Genomic DNA, 15,964 nt, shown 5'->3' with positions numbered 1-15,964 from the left:
AGAATAAAATACGAAGTTTATGAAAACAAAGCTTCCTCTATGAGGAAGCAAAACGTGACGCAAGATTTTATCGAAAGATTCCCACATTTGTATGAGAAATTTTCCTCTTCAGCTACCAAACGTTTCTTTTGGCAGTTAATAAATTGTTGTGACAGTATTATATCGTGACGATAGTATACAGAATTCTGTATGCTTGTATATTGTGCTAATTTTTATAAAAAATTAATAGCGACTGTGTATGTGCTGTTATATATGTGCCATTGCATTCTTCTTTAAAAACTATATTCACAATTTATAATTTATAAAGAAGTGCTAATGTGACATCAAGTGCTCAAGCCTTCGAATTATTTCGCGCAAATTGTAATAAGTAGTTTAACTCAAGGTAAAATCTTGATAGCGATCATAAAATTTATAACAACGTAACGGTAGATGTTAGTTACATAAATCGTTCGCGAAGTAGCGATTTGCTACATAAGCTTAATTTTGACGACAAATCGGAAGCTGCAGTTCAATCGCCTCATCCCATTATTTTTATGTTATATCAGAATTTTAATTAAAATCACAATTTTTTTCAACACGTGTATTACAGCGCGATTGTGTCGTGTGCTCTTGAATTCAGACAGAGAAAATATGGACACGCCGGAATTCGTGGAATTTGCAAAGGCGACTATAGACTATGTCGCGGATTATACTGAGAGTTTAAGAAGCAGAAACGTATTGCCGGATGTGGAGCCGGGTTATTTAAGTAAATTATTGCCGAAAGAAGCGCCGAAAAAGTCCGAGAGATGGCAAGAAGTGCTCAAAGACGTGGAACAATATATTATGCCAGGGGTAAATTTTTAATCTATTTTTAGTTATAAGAGATTTTGTTATATCACGTTAGTAAATTTTTATACTTAGAGTTGCATTAATAAAATCACGATTCTATTCAGAAATAAAAGAAAAAAGAAAAAAAAAAGAATTTTTTTAAATATATAAATAGATTCTCTTTAAATATATAATTAGAAATATATAATAGAAATAAAAAGAAGAAAGTAATAAAATTCAATAAATTAAAAATAAATACTATTAATCTGTGCGGTGTTGCTTAAAGTTAATACTTTAGTCTAGTTGCTTCTCTCTTACAGTTTGTCTTTTCGTTTTATAATTTTGGCTGCTCGTATTAAAAAAATTTTTAATATCTAAATTACGAACATTCTTTTTGTTATATTGTTATAAAAAACAGAAGATAAGCTTTTATCATTTCCGTCAATATGTGCAGATAACACATTGGAACTCGCCGCACTTTCACGCATATTTTCCAACGGCTAATTCCTATCCAGCTATCGTCGCTGAGATTTTAAGCTGCGCGATCGGATGCATCGGTTTCAGCTGGATAGCATCTCCGGCTTGCACCGAGCTCGAGGTCATTACGTGTAATTGGCTTGGCAAACTGTTAGGATTACCTAATGAGTTTTTGAATTGCAGCAGTGGAACTGGTGGAGGAGTTATTCAAGTAATTACAGCAATCTATATATATATATATATATATATATATATATATATATAGATCATTATATTTACACAATGAGATCATAAATTCTACATTTTTAAAATAAAATAAAATTGCATCGATGTTTTTAATCTAACACAAAACTGATATTAATTACTAAAATAACGCAAAAAAAATATGACAAAAATAATGGGCTCGTCCGGGATTTGAACCCGGGACCTCTCGCACCCTAAGCGAGAATCATACCCCTAGACCAACGAGCCATTGTTCATTTGGATTGTTATACAGTGGACACAGAGAAAATTAATACTTTACAGCCATTATAAAAAATCTATTTTATTTTCTTTGAATAAATAATTATTATAATAATTTATAATAAATATTTAATAATAAATATAAAAACTATCACAAATCGCAATTTTAAATAAAACTTGTAATATTTTGTATTATGTTTCATGTGTGTTATACAACTCTCTACAAAAATTTATTTTAATTAATTTAATTTTCTACTTACAAAAATTCTTCTTTGTATATCCTAATTTTATTATCGTACTGTTAATATATAAATAATCATGTGTTACAACATATCATATGTTAATATAAATAATTGTACATTTTAGTATATTTATTGTAATATTGCATACTAACGTTTCTTAATGTTTAAAAAATTTAGTTATATAAAACTTAGTTTATTAATTTTATTAATTAATTTATTAATTTTAGGGATCTGCAAGTGAATGTACATTCCTTTGTTTATTAGCTGCAAAAGAGCACACAACACGTCGAATGAAACGTCTTCATCCAGAGGCGGACGAGAATCATATTAAATCTAAATTGGTTGCATATACTTCCAGTGAGTATTAATGGAAATGAACAAATTTTGAAAATGCGTGTATTATCGATAAAATATTATTAACCTACTGTTAAGCAAGGAAAGAAGGTTCAATATAAATTTACATATAATATCGATTGTATATATACAGAATGTCCCAATTAATTGTCTACCTCGAATATCTTGTAAATGACGTTTTTGGGGAAAATGTTCTAGACAAAATTTGTTTGGTCCTGAAAGAGCCATAAAAAATTATTATTTGTTTGTGAAAACATTCGTGCATACAACAAAGACTTGCAACAGATTTGCTGGCAGTACTTAAACTTTAAAGATTCATAACTCTGGAAGTTCTCATCGTTTGTAAGAGGGTTTGTAACCAGTATTTCAAAACCGTTTCGACTATAAGAATATACCATAAAACATATGGGTTCTTATTTAAGGAAATCAAAATGGCCTTATAATGTTTTTTTACTTAAGGTCAAATAAAAAGTATAGTTTTTTGTGGCCCCTTCAGGACCAAACAAATTTTGTCTGAAACATTTTCTACGAAAATGTGTCATTTACAAGATATTCGAGGTAAGCAATTAAAATCGGATATTCTGTATATATCACATTTAATTAATTAAAGATTAATTACTTACCTACATCTTTATGCTAATGTTACATATTTGCGTAAACATGTTTTTTAAACATTTGAGTAAACGCCGTAAATATTTGTCTACACATTTTCAGATCAGAGCAATTCATCAGTGGAAAAAGCAGGAATTTTAGGATCAATGCCAATGAGGTTGCTACCAGTGGACGATAAGTGCTCTCTGCGCGGAGAAACTTTGAAGAAAGCGATACAGGAAGATTTGGAGAAAGGCTTTATACCGTGTTACGTCGTCGCTACTTTAGGAACTACTGGCACCTGTGCGTTTGACAATATCGACGAGATAGGACCAATATGCGAAGAATACAATATATGGCTGCACGTTGACGCTGCTTACGCGGGTAGATATAATGCAATTTATCTCTTTTTTTATTAAATCTACATCTCTGTCTTATATATTCGACGTAATACGTTACTTCAAATAATCGCTAATATTTATTAGTACAAAAAGATTCATGCCATTTGATTAATCACCAGCTAAGATTATAATTGCACGTGGTCATTATAAAAATTCATCACTTTAATTAATTGTATTGATTCAGGTGCAGCGTTTGTTTGTCCGGAATTTCGTTATTTGATGTCCGGCGTTCAGTACGCGGACTCCTTCAACGTAAACGCTCATAAATGGCTACTTACAAACTTCGATGCTTCGGTAATGTGGGTAAAAAACTCGAGACGACTTATAGAAGCGTTCAGTGTTAATAGAATATACCTTGCCCACGATAAGGAAGGACTTGTACCGGATTATAGAGTAAGATTTTATAAATCTTGTCAACATAATATTCTTATCTTAATAGACTATCTTTTTTAACAAAGTAATTAAAAATGTTTCTTGTAAATCTTGAATTTTTCACAAAGTAATTTTAACAAAGTATTTTTAACAAAGTAATTAAAAATGTTTCTTGTAAATCTTGAATTTTTCATAATACAGAATTGGCAGATACCGTTGGGTCGGCGTTTTCGTTCGTTAAAACTGTGGTTCGTTATGCGTATTTATGGAGTGCAAGGACTTCAGGAACATATTAGACACACCATAAAACTAGCGCAGCTTTTCGAGAAGTACGTCAGGTCGGACAACAGGTTCGAAATAGTCACCGAGGTCGTTATGGGTCTTGTCTGTTTCCGTATTATAGTACGTTTTCCAATTACAAGTCTCTTTTACCAGTTTGCAAAATAAAAATTTAACTTTTAATCATAAATTTTTTTATTCTTTTATTTTATAAATTTTTAATTCAATTAAGATTAGAACTAACAAGAGGGTCAAAATAACTTGCTTGACACTTTTTTAAATAATTATTATTTATTTTTAAACTATCACAATTTTCGAAATTTTTTCTGATTTTTATTGAAATATACAGATAATTAATTTTATAAATTTATTTTTATATTTACTCCTTCGGTAAAAATACGTACAAGTTAATCCTCTGTAGTTCTAGTGTTAACTAAATTTATTTCTATTTAACTTTAGTAATTAATTAATCATGTATTGACATATGTACATAATCATAATATCATAATATTAGGATCTCCTTCTTAATCAGTGTTATAGTTTTAATTATAAATTAAATTATTTTAATTACAATCATAATTTTAACTTTAATTGTAACTTGGCTGAATTATTTCTAAGATTTCTGCAACAAAAAGATTATTCCTCTTTTCAGGGTGATAACAGTTTGACAAAGGAACTCTTAGATCGTCTGCAGACTAGAAAACAAGTGTATCTCGTCGTCGGCACGTATCAACATAAACTTGTAGCTAGATTCGTTGTGTGCAGTCGATTATGTCGGGAAGAAGATATCGCTTTTTCATGGAATGAAATAAGCAGTCAGACAACGGAAATTTTGCAAGAAAAACTTCATGAAAAATCGATGAAAAATATTGTGAAATCGATGGATGACATTGCGACAAGGATAGAAAGTTTGAACTTAGAAACAAAGGAAATTTCGCAGAAAATATCATAACACTGATCTTTTATCCGAAAAATTTACGCAAATAATACAATATTATATCGATATTGTATTATGTATATTATTCTTTGTGTCTTTAGTTTTGTAAATTGTATGCAGAGTTTGCATCAATGTAATATTTTAACAACGTAAGATTAATTAATAGAGATTATATTAAAAATTCTAATAATATCGAGATTACAATAAGTTATGAAGCGAAAAATTTAGATAATGTTATCACGTAGAATACGCGCATTTAGACTCGTAATGGTAATCGTAATTTTTACACGAATGCTTATCGATTTATTATTTGCTGATTTTAACAATGTAAAATACAATGTAATATTAATTTTCAATTACTCAAATTTGTGTTTTCTAGATTCTTGTGTATATGTATATTAAGAAACATAGTCTACCAATACTGATAAGTTAATACCAGTAGCAAATTTTAACTATTTATACACTCAAATTATTTTACAGGAAAGTTTTCTCCACTGTTTTTTTAATATTTATTAAAATAAATTCAACAAAATTTGAATACGTAATTATTTTTATGTTTTAATTAAGTTATCAAACTTTGAAAGTAAATTAGAGTTGTAGATAATAAAACTGATGGTTTACAGCTATTTTTCTGAAAACCCCTGTAATTTTGTTAAGTTATGACTCATCGCACTCGTATGAATGGAAATAAATAAATATAGCTATTACACTAATTTGTGTTAAAATATGCTTTAAAAGACTTTATAATTCTCGAGAATTCAGAATAGAATTCTACAATAATTTTATATACGTGAATATTGACACATATATTAATACATACGTGTCTATTATGTTTCTCTATTACACATTATAAAGTAGAATTCTCTCTCTAAATTTCTCGGAGTGAAAATTCGGCCGATAGAGTGAGATTTCACTCTTTTGGAGTGAGATCTCACTCCAAAAAGAGTGAAATCTCACTCTATCGGCCGAATTTTCACTCCGAGAAATTTAGACGCAAAATTCTAATATGGATTTCTAATAAGGACTATATGTAGTCATTATATATGTAGTCCCTAAACCTGCTTAATTTGTTTATTGTGATAATATGTTTAGCAACGCATAAGAAAGAAACATTAAAACATTATCCCGATCATGTACAATCAAGTGATGCGGTAGCGTCGTCGCGAAGTACATCAAATATAAATTGATTTGTACTGTCTGAGTTATTGTCTATATTCAGGAGCATATACGCGACGCTACCAAATAGCTTTTCCGGAATATTCTTTTTATGCGTGCTTTTGATTAAGATATCTCGTAAACAAAAGCGATATCTCGTAATAAAAAATCTGACGAATTTTTTTTATGTATTACATATATAACGTTAATGCAAGCTTTTCTGACGTCATAAATTCAAGATGACTGCAGTGAGTGAACAAGAGCCTTTATTAACGACGAAATATTCGAAGATGCAACTTCGGACATTTATTTGACATTATGTTAGTCAAATAGACGGTTAGTAACAGCGCATGGTTAACCAACTAAATATTATGTAGCCGCAATTCAATATGACACGTACAACGTACAGTAGATAGTAATCGAACTATCGCGAAAATATATTATGTAAAATTATATTATTAAAAAGTAGGGGAAACCGGGGCTCATTGGCACCGTTTTCACAATTTCGGCATTTGAGTTTTTAAACAACTAATTTTCATGATTAATAGTACTAATATAATAGAGAGAACCTTTTTTTACATTTTCATGCCAAGAACGCTCCTGTATATTGTATAGTTTCTTTGTAATAAGTGAAATACGAACATGCTGCATTGTAGCCAACTTGCCCCAATAGTAGGGTAAGTTGGTTATGCGACAAAAGTCCATGTTAAATTAATGAAAACGTAATAGAAACACAAAACGGGTAAGAGATACGTACTTCTTGATAAAGATTGTATCTTTTAAAGTTATTTTATAATGATTGAATAGCAAAATGCTGTTACAGAAAAACAATTGTAAATTATTTTAGATGTATATAATAATAATCTATAATGCATCTATCGCTCTTCTATATATATATTTTTTTAAAATTTTCAGTTTTATAATTTGTTTATCATTTTTACACCTTAATAAACTTCTTACACACATTTTATAACTTATTATGACATTTTATTGCCTTATTTATAAACATTATTTGTAATTTTTTATAAGGCGTATATTTCACCCATGAATGTCATATAATCCACCCCTTTGACATATATAGTAAAAATGCAAAAGTTTCTAAAAGTTTTTTTTATTAAATACAAAGAATGAATATTTTATTCAATTTTGCTTCCTCATAGAGGAAGCTTTGTTTTCGTAAATTCGTATATGAACCTTTGATTGCGTATAAAGTTGGCTCTAATCAACCAAATTTAAAAAAATTATATATAAAATAGGGGTAGAAGAAACCAAAGAAAAGATTGTTTTTTGAGTTTTTAATGTCAATATGTTCAGAGTGTTCTAAAACGTCGAAATATTGCATTTAAAAAAATGTCGGTATGTGTGTATGTATGTATGTATGTATGTCTGTGCCAAATTTACAGAAATTTCTATAACTCCAGAACTGATCAACCAAATCTTAACCAATTATATATGAAATAGGGGTAGAAAAGACTGAAGAATATAATAGAATTAATAAAAATTGTTAATAATAAAGGGGTTACCGATTTCTGTTAAAAAAAAGTTTACCAAAATTTTTTAATTTTATTATATTCTTCAGTCTTTTCTATTTCTATTTCATATATAATTCTTTAAGGCCGGTATTTAGGTCGAGCCTTATATCCAAGATCGTCTTAGATATAGTCTTAAGGCGTCATCAGCCAATCAGAAAGCCGTATTAGCATCTTAAGACATCATTTCCTCTATGAGAAAGCCAAGTGCAAATTTCTAATTTGCACAATTTTTTACATTAGATTGTTTTAAATATACTTTTCTTCATATTTTTAATAGTAGCAGACAGTATAGAGTTTTTATTGGTATAATTCATTTGCCTTAAACATAGTAAATAGTACTCGATAAATTAAGTTTCCCTTAGCTGCGGCGTATATACCGGAGTTACCCTATAGCGCGCATAACAGGTAAGGGTATACCAAGCGCTTCATCGTCTAGCTGGTTGAATACCTCGGCATTTCGGGTGATAGGGTGTTATCCTGCAACAGTGACCCCGCGATTATATCCTATGGTTCCGTTTATCTTCCAGCGATACGGGGAGAAGAAAGAAGCTTATGAATACGACACTTACTCGCAGTCCATCGCGCCGTCCGCGCCGACCCAGGACTGGTAATAGCACAGGAGAGCGGCGAAGATAATTAAGGATCGCTGCACAAACGTCTGAAAAAGAATTAAGATTATCTCGCGTGAATTATGAATTTGTCATAGGAACACTTGCGATTTCTTGCGTTTTTGCCTCGAATCGCATATAGCCCTTCCATTTATTAATAACTCCCAAGTTATTATAATTATCCGTCTAAAAGGTCAGGGTGTAGGTATCCCGCGTCCGGTCCGCAACGTACGCGATCGACGACAACGACTAATCGTCTTTCATAAACGAACTATATATACTCTCCGAACTTTCCACCGAGCTTTTTAGTACTGATACCGACTTTTACAACTCGACGTTATTGAAGATGCGGATGTTTAAAATTGCCTCGCATTCTAGTTGGTTATAAAACAGAACGTTATCCGGATTCTCGGAAAAGAAAAAATGATGAGCACAAGAAGCGTCGCGCCTCTGCGCGTCGTCGAAAATTTTTTCTCCTTTGTGTCTTTCGGAGACATTTCCTCTTTAATTACCGATTCCGGTAATTAAAAACTACTCTCGTTGCCATGATCGCGAGTACACATTTTTTTCGCCTTGTTATGCCGCTTTATTAAAAAAAAGAAAAAGAAATCAATATTGTTTGCGATTAAACACCTGGGCACGTATTACAAAACTTTTCGGATTACTAACTTAAATATAAAATATTCTTACACCAACACCCAGTTACGGCTCGATGCTCCATATTCTTTGATTGATTTTCGGAATGGAGTTTGATTCAAAATTGTTCAGTTATTTCCTAGATTTCTATTTATATATATCCGTTGACCACGTGGGCACCATAAGCCGCGTTTACAGTATTAATGGCGAGTTCACACAACATACAGATTTCGAGATAATTGCAATGACGACTCCGCCCCGGTGACGACTTTGCTCCGGTCTCCCCTACTAAAAAAACAATAAAAAAGAATTATTTAGGAAAGGCAAATTTCGATTTTCTTGAATTTCTTCACTTCCAGGAGATTAATAATGCACTTTTTAAAACAAGGTAAAAATTACAAAAGTGAACAAATTTAATAAATTTCGATAAATTACATCGTAGATACTACTCTAGATAACACTCATAAGATAAAATACCATCTATCGATCGAGTTCGATCATTCTATAAAAAAAAAAAAGTAAGTATATGGAATTTTTCGATTTAGGTATGTAAAGCTCTGACAGACAAATGTATTTTTAAAACAATATTTTTTAAAGAAATACTTGTACAGATTTTTTTCTCTTGTGTAAATTAAAAAAAAGTTATTGGGTTATCAATAATAAAATTATTCTAAATTAAAAAAATAAAAATCTAGGGGGGGGGGCATAATGTCCCTCTTACTCATTTCTTCCCGTTTTAAATCATGTCATTTAACACGATTAAACGCACACAATTAACTTTGAATTTTATATAATTATGCGTATTAAATGACGTAATTTAGTATATAAAGAAATATGTAAAAAAATCTTCAGTCAAATGTGTCATTTTTCGACGCTTCTGCGTGTAAAAATAACACTTGGATTTGCAGTGCAATTTTTCTTCTGTTCTTTTGTTATTACGTTTAAAATAATATCTCTAGGTAGATACGATATACGCCTGCTTCCACCAAGTATCGCCAATTTCGAAATAAAATGTTGTGTGACCTTTATTTCACCGCTTCTACTTCGCGCCGATTTATTCTTATATTGGTTATTCGCTAGCTCGGAACATCTTACAGAGCTGATGGGCAGGAAATTTAATTACGTGTTCGAATTATGAGCATTTGTGGTTAAATAAGAGTTTCAGCATTTTTATTTCCAGGAAAATTAGACGCGTAATTTTGTATCATAAAAGCATAGATGTTTTTCTTTAAAGGGAAGGATTAAAGAACTTGAATAGTTTGGTAAGATATTAACTTTAACTAGGTAAAGAAATAAAGTAATAAATAATGTTATCAATTGACAATATTTTACATTGTATTTTGCATTATAAATTGCACACCCAATTTTCCTCAATTCTTACCGGATTATTTTCTGAAATTGTATTGTAAAATTGTATTGTAGGTTCAAGAACCCAAAAATGTTGGCAGGCTAAGATGCTTATTGCCCAATTTGAAATATTTGTCATCTAACATAGGCACTAAATATGTGCCTTACGAGAGGGGATATTTTCTCTTATGTCATCTAGAGAATATTTTAAGAGGACAGTATTCGAACTATTTCTTAAATCTTTTTTTAATAATTTTGCGTTTAATGATATTTCCGTTTTAATGTCAAACTGCCATATTCCATGTTTTTAGACAATGATTGATTGACACACGCGATTGACATACGTCTTTGAAATGCAATATATCGAATCAAAAAATTATCTAGCGCTCTCTATATACATACATTGAATGTGGTGATGCGATAATACGCGATGCTGTGATCAGCCATTGATGCTTTGATCTGAAACCGGAAACTGTATTAAGGGGTAATAACCGTTTTTCGGCCCTGAAAAGTGGTCTAATAATTATGAGGGATTGCCAGAAAACTATTAGACCGATTAAGTTGAATCTTCTTTTATTGTAAAGAGTGTCTTTTGCAGAATAGTATTTCGGAGTATTTTTGAAGTATGGCACGCAAGAATTCTCAGCATGTCATTTCTCGCTTCTGACGTCACAATTAATCTTACGTGATAGCGGAAAGAGCCCAAGAGCCTTAAATATAGTTTGCCTTAATATTTTGCTAAACAACTATTTCAAGCAAAAAAATGACCTTCTGCCAAAAGAGTCAAATTACAAAAAAGAAGATAAAACTGTTCAAAAATAAATTATAAATAAATGTGAATATTTCGTTTTTATTAGGCATTAACTTCTTTTACAATCTAGTTCGCTAGATAATTTTTAAAAAGTAAATTGATATATATATCTTAAAAGGGTTAAGAAAACTATTCAAAATTATCATTCTTCAAGTGTATATAGATGGACACATGCGGATATCTTTCCTTCCATTCGTTAACCAAACAATCGTCAATGTTACAATGTATGAGATGAAACTCTTGCAGTTTTGGACATTGTTCCAAAATAGTAAAACACTTATCAGGTGTAACAAGTTTCACCGAATAAAGTTGTAACTGTTTTAAGTTTTTGCACTGCGTTAATAATTTCAAATTGTGATCAGTGAGGACAATACAGCGCAATGCAACTAATTCCAGGCGTTGCCAGGAAGGAAGTAATCTGTGCAAGCAATCATCAGCGATTGGAGGTTGGAATCTGTAACAAAAATCATATAATTATTATAGTATTGCAATTACAAAAAGTGTGCAAATTAGAAATTTCCTCGTTATTACAGATTGCTACCATTGCTCCTATTCAGAGCAATTTAACATTTTATTTCGCTCATAATGCTTTCTCTTATGAGGAAGCTTGTATTTTGCTTGATGCATAATTATTAGTATTTATTAGTTTGGCTTCCTCATAGAGAAAGCTTTATGAACTAAATGAAATAGGAGCAATGGTAGCGATCGATCTGTAATAATCAGGAAACAAGTTCCTAATTTGCACACTTTTTTCAAATTTTAAGTTTAACCTTTTTATAAATTGATAGATCAGCTTAGTAGCACAAGTGGAGTTTTACAATCGACGCAATATCAAATTAAAGTTGACTTTGGGAGTTCAGGCTATACGGTTTATATGTATATGGACTCCGCATATGGATCTTTGATCGCGTATAAAGCTAGGTATAATCAACTAAATCTTAAAAAATTATATATGAAATAGGAGTAGAAAAGACTGAAGAATATAATGAAATTATAAATAGCCCAATATCTCAAAATTTGCGGAAGTTGAAGCTACCACGGACATTTCTCAAAACATCCAAAAATTTTTATAAAGTTAAAGAACTCCTTCACCGATCATCACCAAATTCAATACCAACCTTCCTTTAATAATATTTTATTGATTAAAAAAAATTTAGCCCGATATCACACACACACACACACACACACACACACACACACACACACACACACACAGGCGCGCGCGCACGTACGGACATTTTGTAAAAATATGTGATATTTCAACGTTTTAAAATATTTTATTTAGAACACATTGGCAAAGAAAACTGAAAAAAATTTTTCACAAGAAACAAAGCTTTCTTTTATGAGGAAGCACAAAGAAAATTAATGTAACTTTTTCAAGATCCTCGAAATGCAAAAGAAGCAAACACTTTCAATCAAGAATATAGTAATGTATTAAGAAGAATATAGTAATGTATTAAGAAAAAAAATTAAAAAGCACACACTTACTGGGGAAGGTACACTTTTCGTAAATTCTTACAGTCAGCGAGAAAGTCAATATCCTGCGATGTAAGATTAAGACAGTTCTCTAAACGTATTACTTCCAAATTAGGACACAATTTTATAAACTGTGTTGCGGCTGTATTTCTTATATGGATTGCAGGTTCAAAATTGAACTCACGCATCCGTTGATTTTTTTGCAGTATTTTGTAAAGGCATTCAGCTTCTATATTTGTATCACGAAGGTTTAAATATTCCAAACTACTTAATTTCTCGAGATACGAAAATCCTTTTTCGTCTATATCCCAACAATGATCTAGGTTCAATTCTAAAAAAAGAAATGTGTTGAGCATATACAATAATCCCGACAATCACATGTTTCATATACTTTATATGTATATACATACCTTTCAAATTTACACATATCTCTGAAATTTTAAGTAGGGCAAGATTATTGATAGAATGGCAGTATCCTAATCTTAAGTGCGTCAAACGTCACAATTATCAAGAAAGTTTTTAAAATCTTCAGCCCTAAACATGCTTCTTGTAAGATCTAACTGCTGCAAATATTTACATCTAGATGTAAAGTAATGAAATATTTTCCACATTACGTATCCTGGAGTTTCATAACATCTCGCGGAGTGTATATTCAAACGTGTATAGAGATGAGGGTCTCGTATCAAATCATTGAAGCGTTTATTTACATAACTCAAGTGGCATAACGTCATCGGATCCAAGTTTTTTAATATTATTAGTAGTATTTCATCCTGCAAAGATAAAATATAAAACTTTAATACACGAGATAATATTGCAATAAATATTATGAAAAATAGACTTCTTAGAATACTTTACAGGAAGCTCAGATATATTGCTACGTGATAGCTCCTTGGATTCATCCGAAGAGAGTTTTATACGTTTTGCACAATTTGAATGACGAATTACCTCCAGAGATACATTTTTGTGCATCAAATTCTCTCTCAAAATACTCTCCTTAGAAACCCTTCTTATGTAGCTGCAAATAACATCGGAACAAATTTATTTTTATTATTAACAGAATAAAGAGATTTTAATATTACTTAATGTTGATAATAATACCTTCCATCCCTACGATATTCCATTATAATGTATTCAGAAAAATGTTGTTGCAGATAATCTATATCCAAGTGTGCATTTTTGAAATCTACTGTTAAATTATGATAATCCTCATTGTGTGGAAAGTACATGCAGTTAATTTCCTTTAACAGCTTAGTTAAATTCTTCTCATAATTTCTAGGACGAACCAACTCTGATGTACCGATAAGCATTACAGCATCTAGCTTTGTGTAAAGAGGTATTTCATAGAAAAGTGTATCTCTGTCTTCAAAAAATAGCCTTAGCATTTTTGTTTTAAAGTCACGCAGGTGTGATAAGGGTGGAGAAAATAATCTTGATGTCGGGGATACAGTCTCAAACAGTTCTCTACTATGAGTTTTACACCATTTAAACTTCTCATCGCACAATTTAAGCCACTCATTATTAGAATCATCTTGAGCCAAAATTTGAATTACGTCTCTAGGATTGTTTCGTGAAATTTCGTATATAGAAACTCTGATTAGATATACAGCTTCATGAAACTCGATATCTTCAAAAAAGAAAATATAATTATACTCTCTTCTCAACAAAAGCGTATTTTCTTTAACAATATCTTACTTGTGAATTCAGGTATCACATACCAATATAATTATTTTCGATCGGTCTTCTAAGTTGAGGCCATGTATCCGGCCGTTGTATACTATAATACTTCGTCATGGATTCTTCGTATTGCCACGGAGTTATTGAAATGTCGATCTCATTATTCCATCCATTCATTTTCTGTTTTGAAAAGTCAAAATGTATCAAATAGTAGGAAAAATCTTGTAGCATATAAAAGATCCCGATTACTTTGTACAGGACAATATAACGGATAATACACATACTATAAAATATGTTTCTCCATTGAAAAACACGAAGAATAAAATAGAATAATTATTTAGTTTAGAGGACCAACCTTCTACGACCTTGATCTTGACACATATATATATATTATAGGGAGCACTCTCCTGATGAGTAACCTTCCAAAGGTTTTAGCCGTCATTCGTTATTTATTAAAACGTTAATAATAAAAAAGTTTGAGAAATATAATAGTGCTAATTAAGGAAAGTCAATTTGCTGATATGTGTTTATAGACAGTATACATGTGGGCGGAAGAGGAATTCAGCCTCTTCCTTTATGTATAAGTCTATATATGTATATATATATATATACCTATATACATATATATATATATATATATATATATATATATATATATACCTCGTTATACTATACATGCTTACTACTGTAGTTCTATCTATACGGTGTTAAAGAAATCTATATTCTATTTATTATATCTCTTAATTGTTAATAACTTTTTAATCAATAACGACGGCTAAATCTTTAAAATGTTACTCAGAAGAGTGATCTTGGCAACATATGTCAAAGATAAAGTCATAGAGGGAAATTCGTCTATTTAAACAGTCTAAATAATTACCTGGTATAAAAATGGTTCTCCATAGTTTGAAAATTTGGGTGGTCCAATTATGTCAGGGGCAGTATGAAATACACTGAGATTAGAGTGGATCTTAACGTGTCTTTTCTTCACAAATTAATAGATGAAGTCAACTCTAATATCCTCTTCTCCTACGGATTTTCTGCCGATATAAGGATATCGACCACAACTCTCACCATACAAAGATTGGTAATTGGATGCCATATTTTCTCTCTGAAAGAAGACCAAAAATATGGAGAATAATAATCCTTGCTTTTGTAGCATATGCTAAAATGCATTATAATATCATATATTTGTAATTATAGCATAAAGATTATATATCTAAATTCATCTTCCTTCTCATTCACATTGTTAATACTGACACTATGGTCTGCATGTGTATTACGTAATGTAAACTATAGATTTTTGGTATTGGCTGTGAATATATTGCAGCCCTTGTAGAAAAAGATTTTAATTAACAATACATTGCAAATCTTGTTCTACACAGAATAGTGTATATCTATAGTATCTATATTTTTAAAAACATTAATTTTCACTGAAACCTTAATTTCTTTACTTTTCTATTAACAAATTGTACTATTATTATGGAATATAACGAATAAATTGTTAATAAATAATTGTTTTATATATTTTAATTTTGATCTCAATATTCTACATTGTAACATATTCTTTTTTATTAAAATATATATATGTATTTATTTATTTTGTAACGATCAATGCACCCTTGTCGATTCAACGCATCGTTTCCCGGCTAACACCCGCCGGATGCCGCCCGACCATCCGTTGGGCGAGGATAGGGCGCGGTGCGCCCACCTTTTTTTAATTCGCTCAAAATTATCGTGTGCGCGAGCGTTTGCGGCTCGCGGCACCGATATCTCCTCGGGGCTCTGACGAACACCGACGGGAGC

General features: G+C 30.9%; 2 protein-coding genes and 1 non-coding gene across 3 annotated transcripts in view; 1 reads left to right on the top strand and 2 right to left on the bottom strand.

The window, feature by feature from the left end:
* The first annotated feature begins 539 nt into the window (after positions 1-539).
* Positions 540-5,002, top strand: LOC139816158 (aromatic-L-amino-acid decarboxylase). Its single transcript, XM_071783529.1, has 7 exons — positions 540-831; positions 1,262-1,495; positions 2,216-2,345; positions 3,057-3,317; positions 3,519-3,727; positions 3,908-4,108; positions 4,638-5,002. Exons 1-7 carry the CDS (start codon positions 631-633, stop codon positions 4,935-4,937), a joined length of 1,536 nt encoding a protein of 511 aa, XP_071639630.1. The 5' UTR covers positions 540-630; the 3' UTR covers positions 4,938-5,002.
* Trnap-agg (transfer RNA proline (anticodon AGG)) lies at positions 1,684-1,755 on the bottom strand. The gene has a single exon. It is a non-coding gene; the product is annotated as a tRNA-Pro (tRNA).
* A 6,021-nt stretch (positions 5,003-11,023) lies between the features above and the next one.
* Positions 11,024-15,964, bottom strand: part of LOC139815971 (uncharacterized) — a 59,376-nt gene continuing 54,435 nt past the window's right edge. Inside the window, exons 2-8 of the mRNA XM_071783260.1 lie at positions 15,039-15,269; positions 14,203-14,341; positions 13,586-14,111; positions 13,343-13,502; positions 12,898-13,257; positions 12,500-12,818; positions 11,024-11,465 (exon numbers count right to left, since the gene is read on the bottom strand). Coding sequence (XP_071639361.1) covers positions 12,979-13,257; positions 13,343-13,502; positions 13,586-14,111; positions 14,203-14,338 — 1,101 coding nt within the window. The 5' untranslated portion in view covers positions 14,339-14,341; positions 15,039-15,269 and the 3' untranslated portion in view covers positions 11,024-11,465; positions 12,500-12,818; positions 12,898-12,978. The remainder of the gene's footprint in view (positions 11,466-12,499; positions 12,819-12,897; positions 13,258-13,342; positions 13,503-13,585; positions 14,112-14,202; positions 14,342-15,038; positions 15,270-15,964) is intronic.

Source organism: Temnothorax longispinosus, chromosome 7 (assembly GCF_030848805.1).
Source record: "Temnothorax longispinosus isolate EJ_2023e chromosome 7, Tlon_JGU_v1, whole genome shotgun sequence".
Taxonomy (NCBI): Eukaryota; Metazoa; Arthropoda; class Insecta; order Hymenoptera; family Formicidae; genus Temnothorax; species Temnothorax longispinosus.
The sequence above is the reverse complement of the archived record's forward strand: the minus strand, read 5'-3'. Positions and strand labels throughout refer to the sequence as shown.

Coding starts and splice junctions, on each gene's coding strand:
- LOC139816158 (XM_071783529.1), top strand. CDS start 631: ATGGACACGCCGGAATTCGTGGAATTTGCAAAGGCGACTATAGACTAT. Junction 2,346..3,056: donor ATTGGTTGCATATACTTCCA/GTGAGTATTAAT, acceptor ACACATTTTCAG/ATCAGAGCAATTCATCAGTG. Junction 3,728..3,907: donor GACTTGTACCGGATTATAGA/GTAAGATTTTAT, acceptor TTCATAATACAG/AATTGGCAGATACCGTTGGG.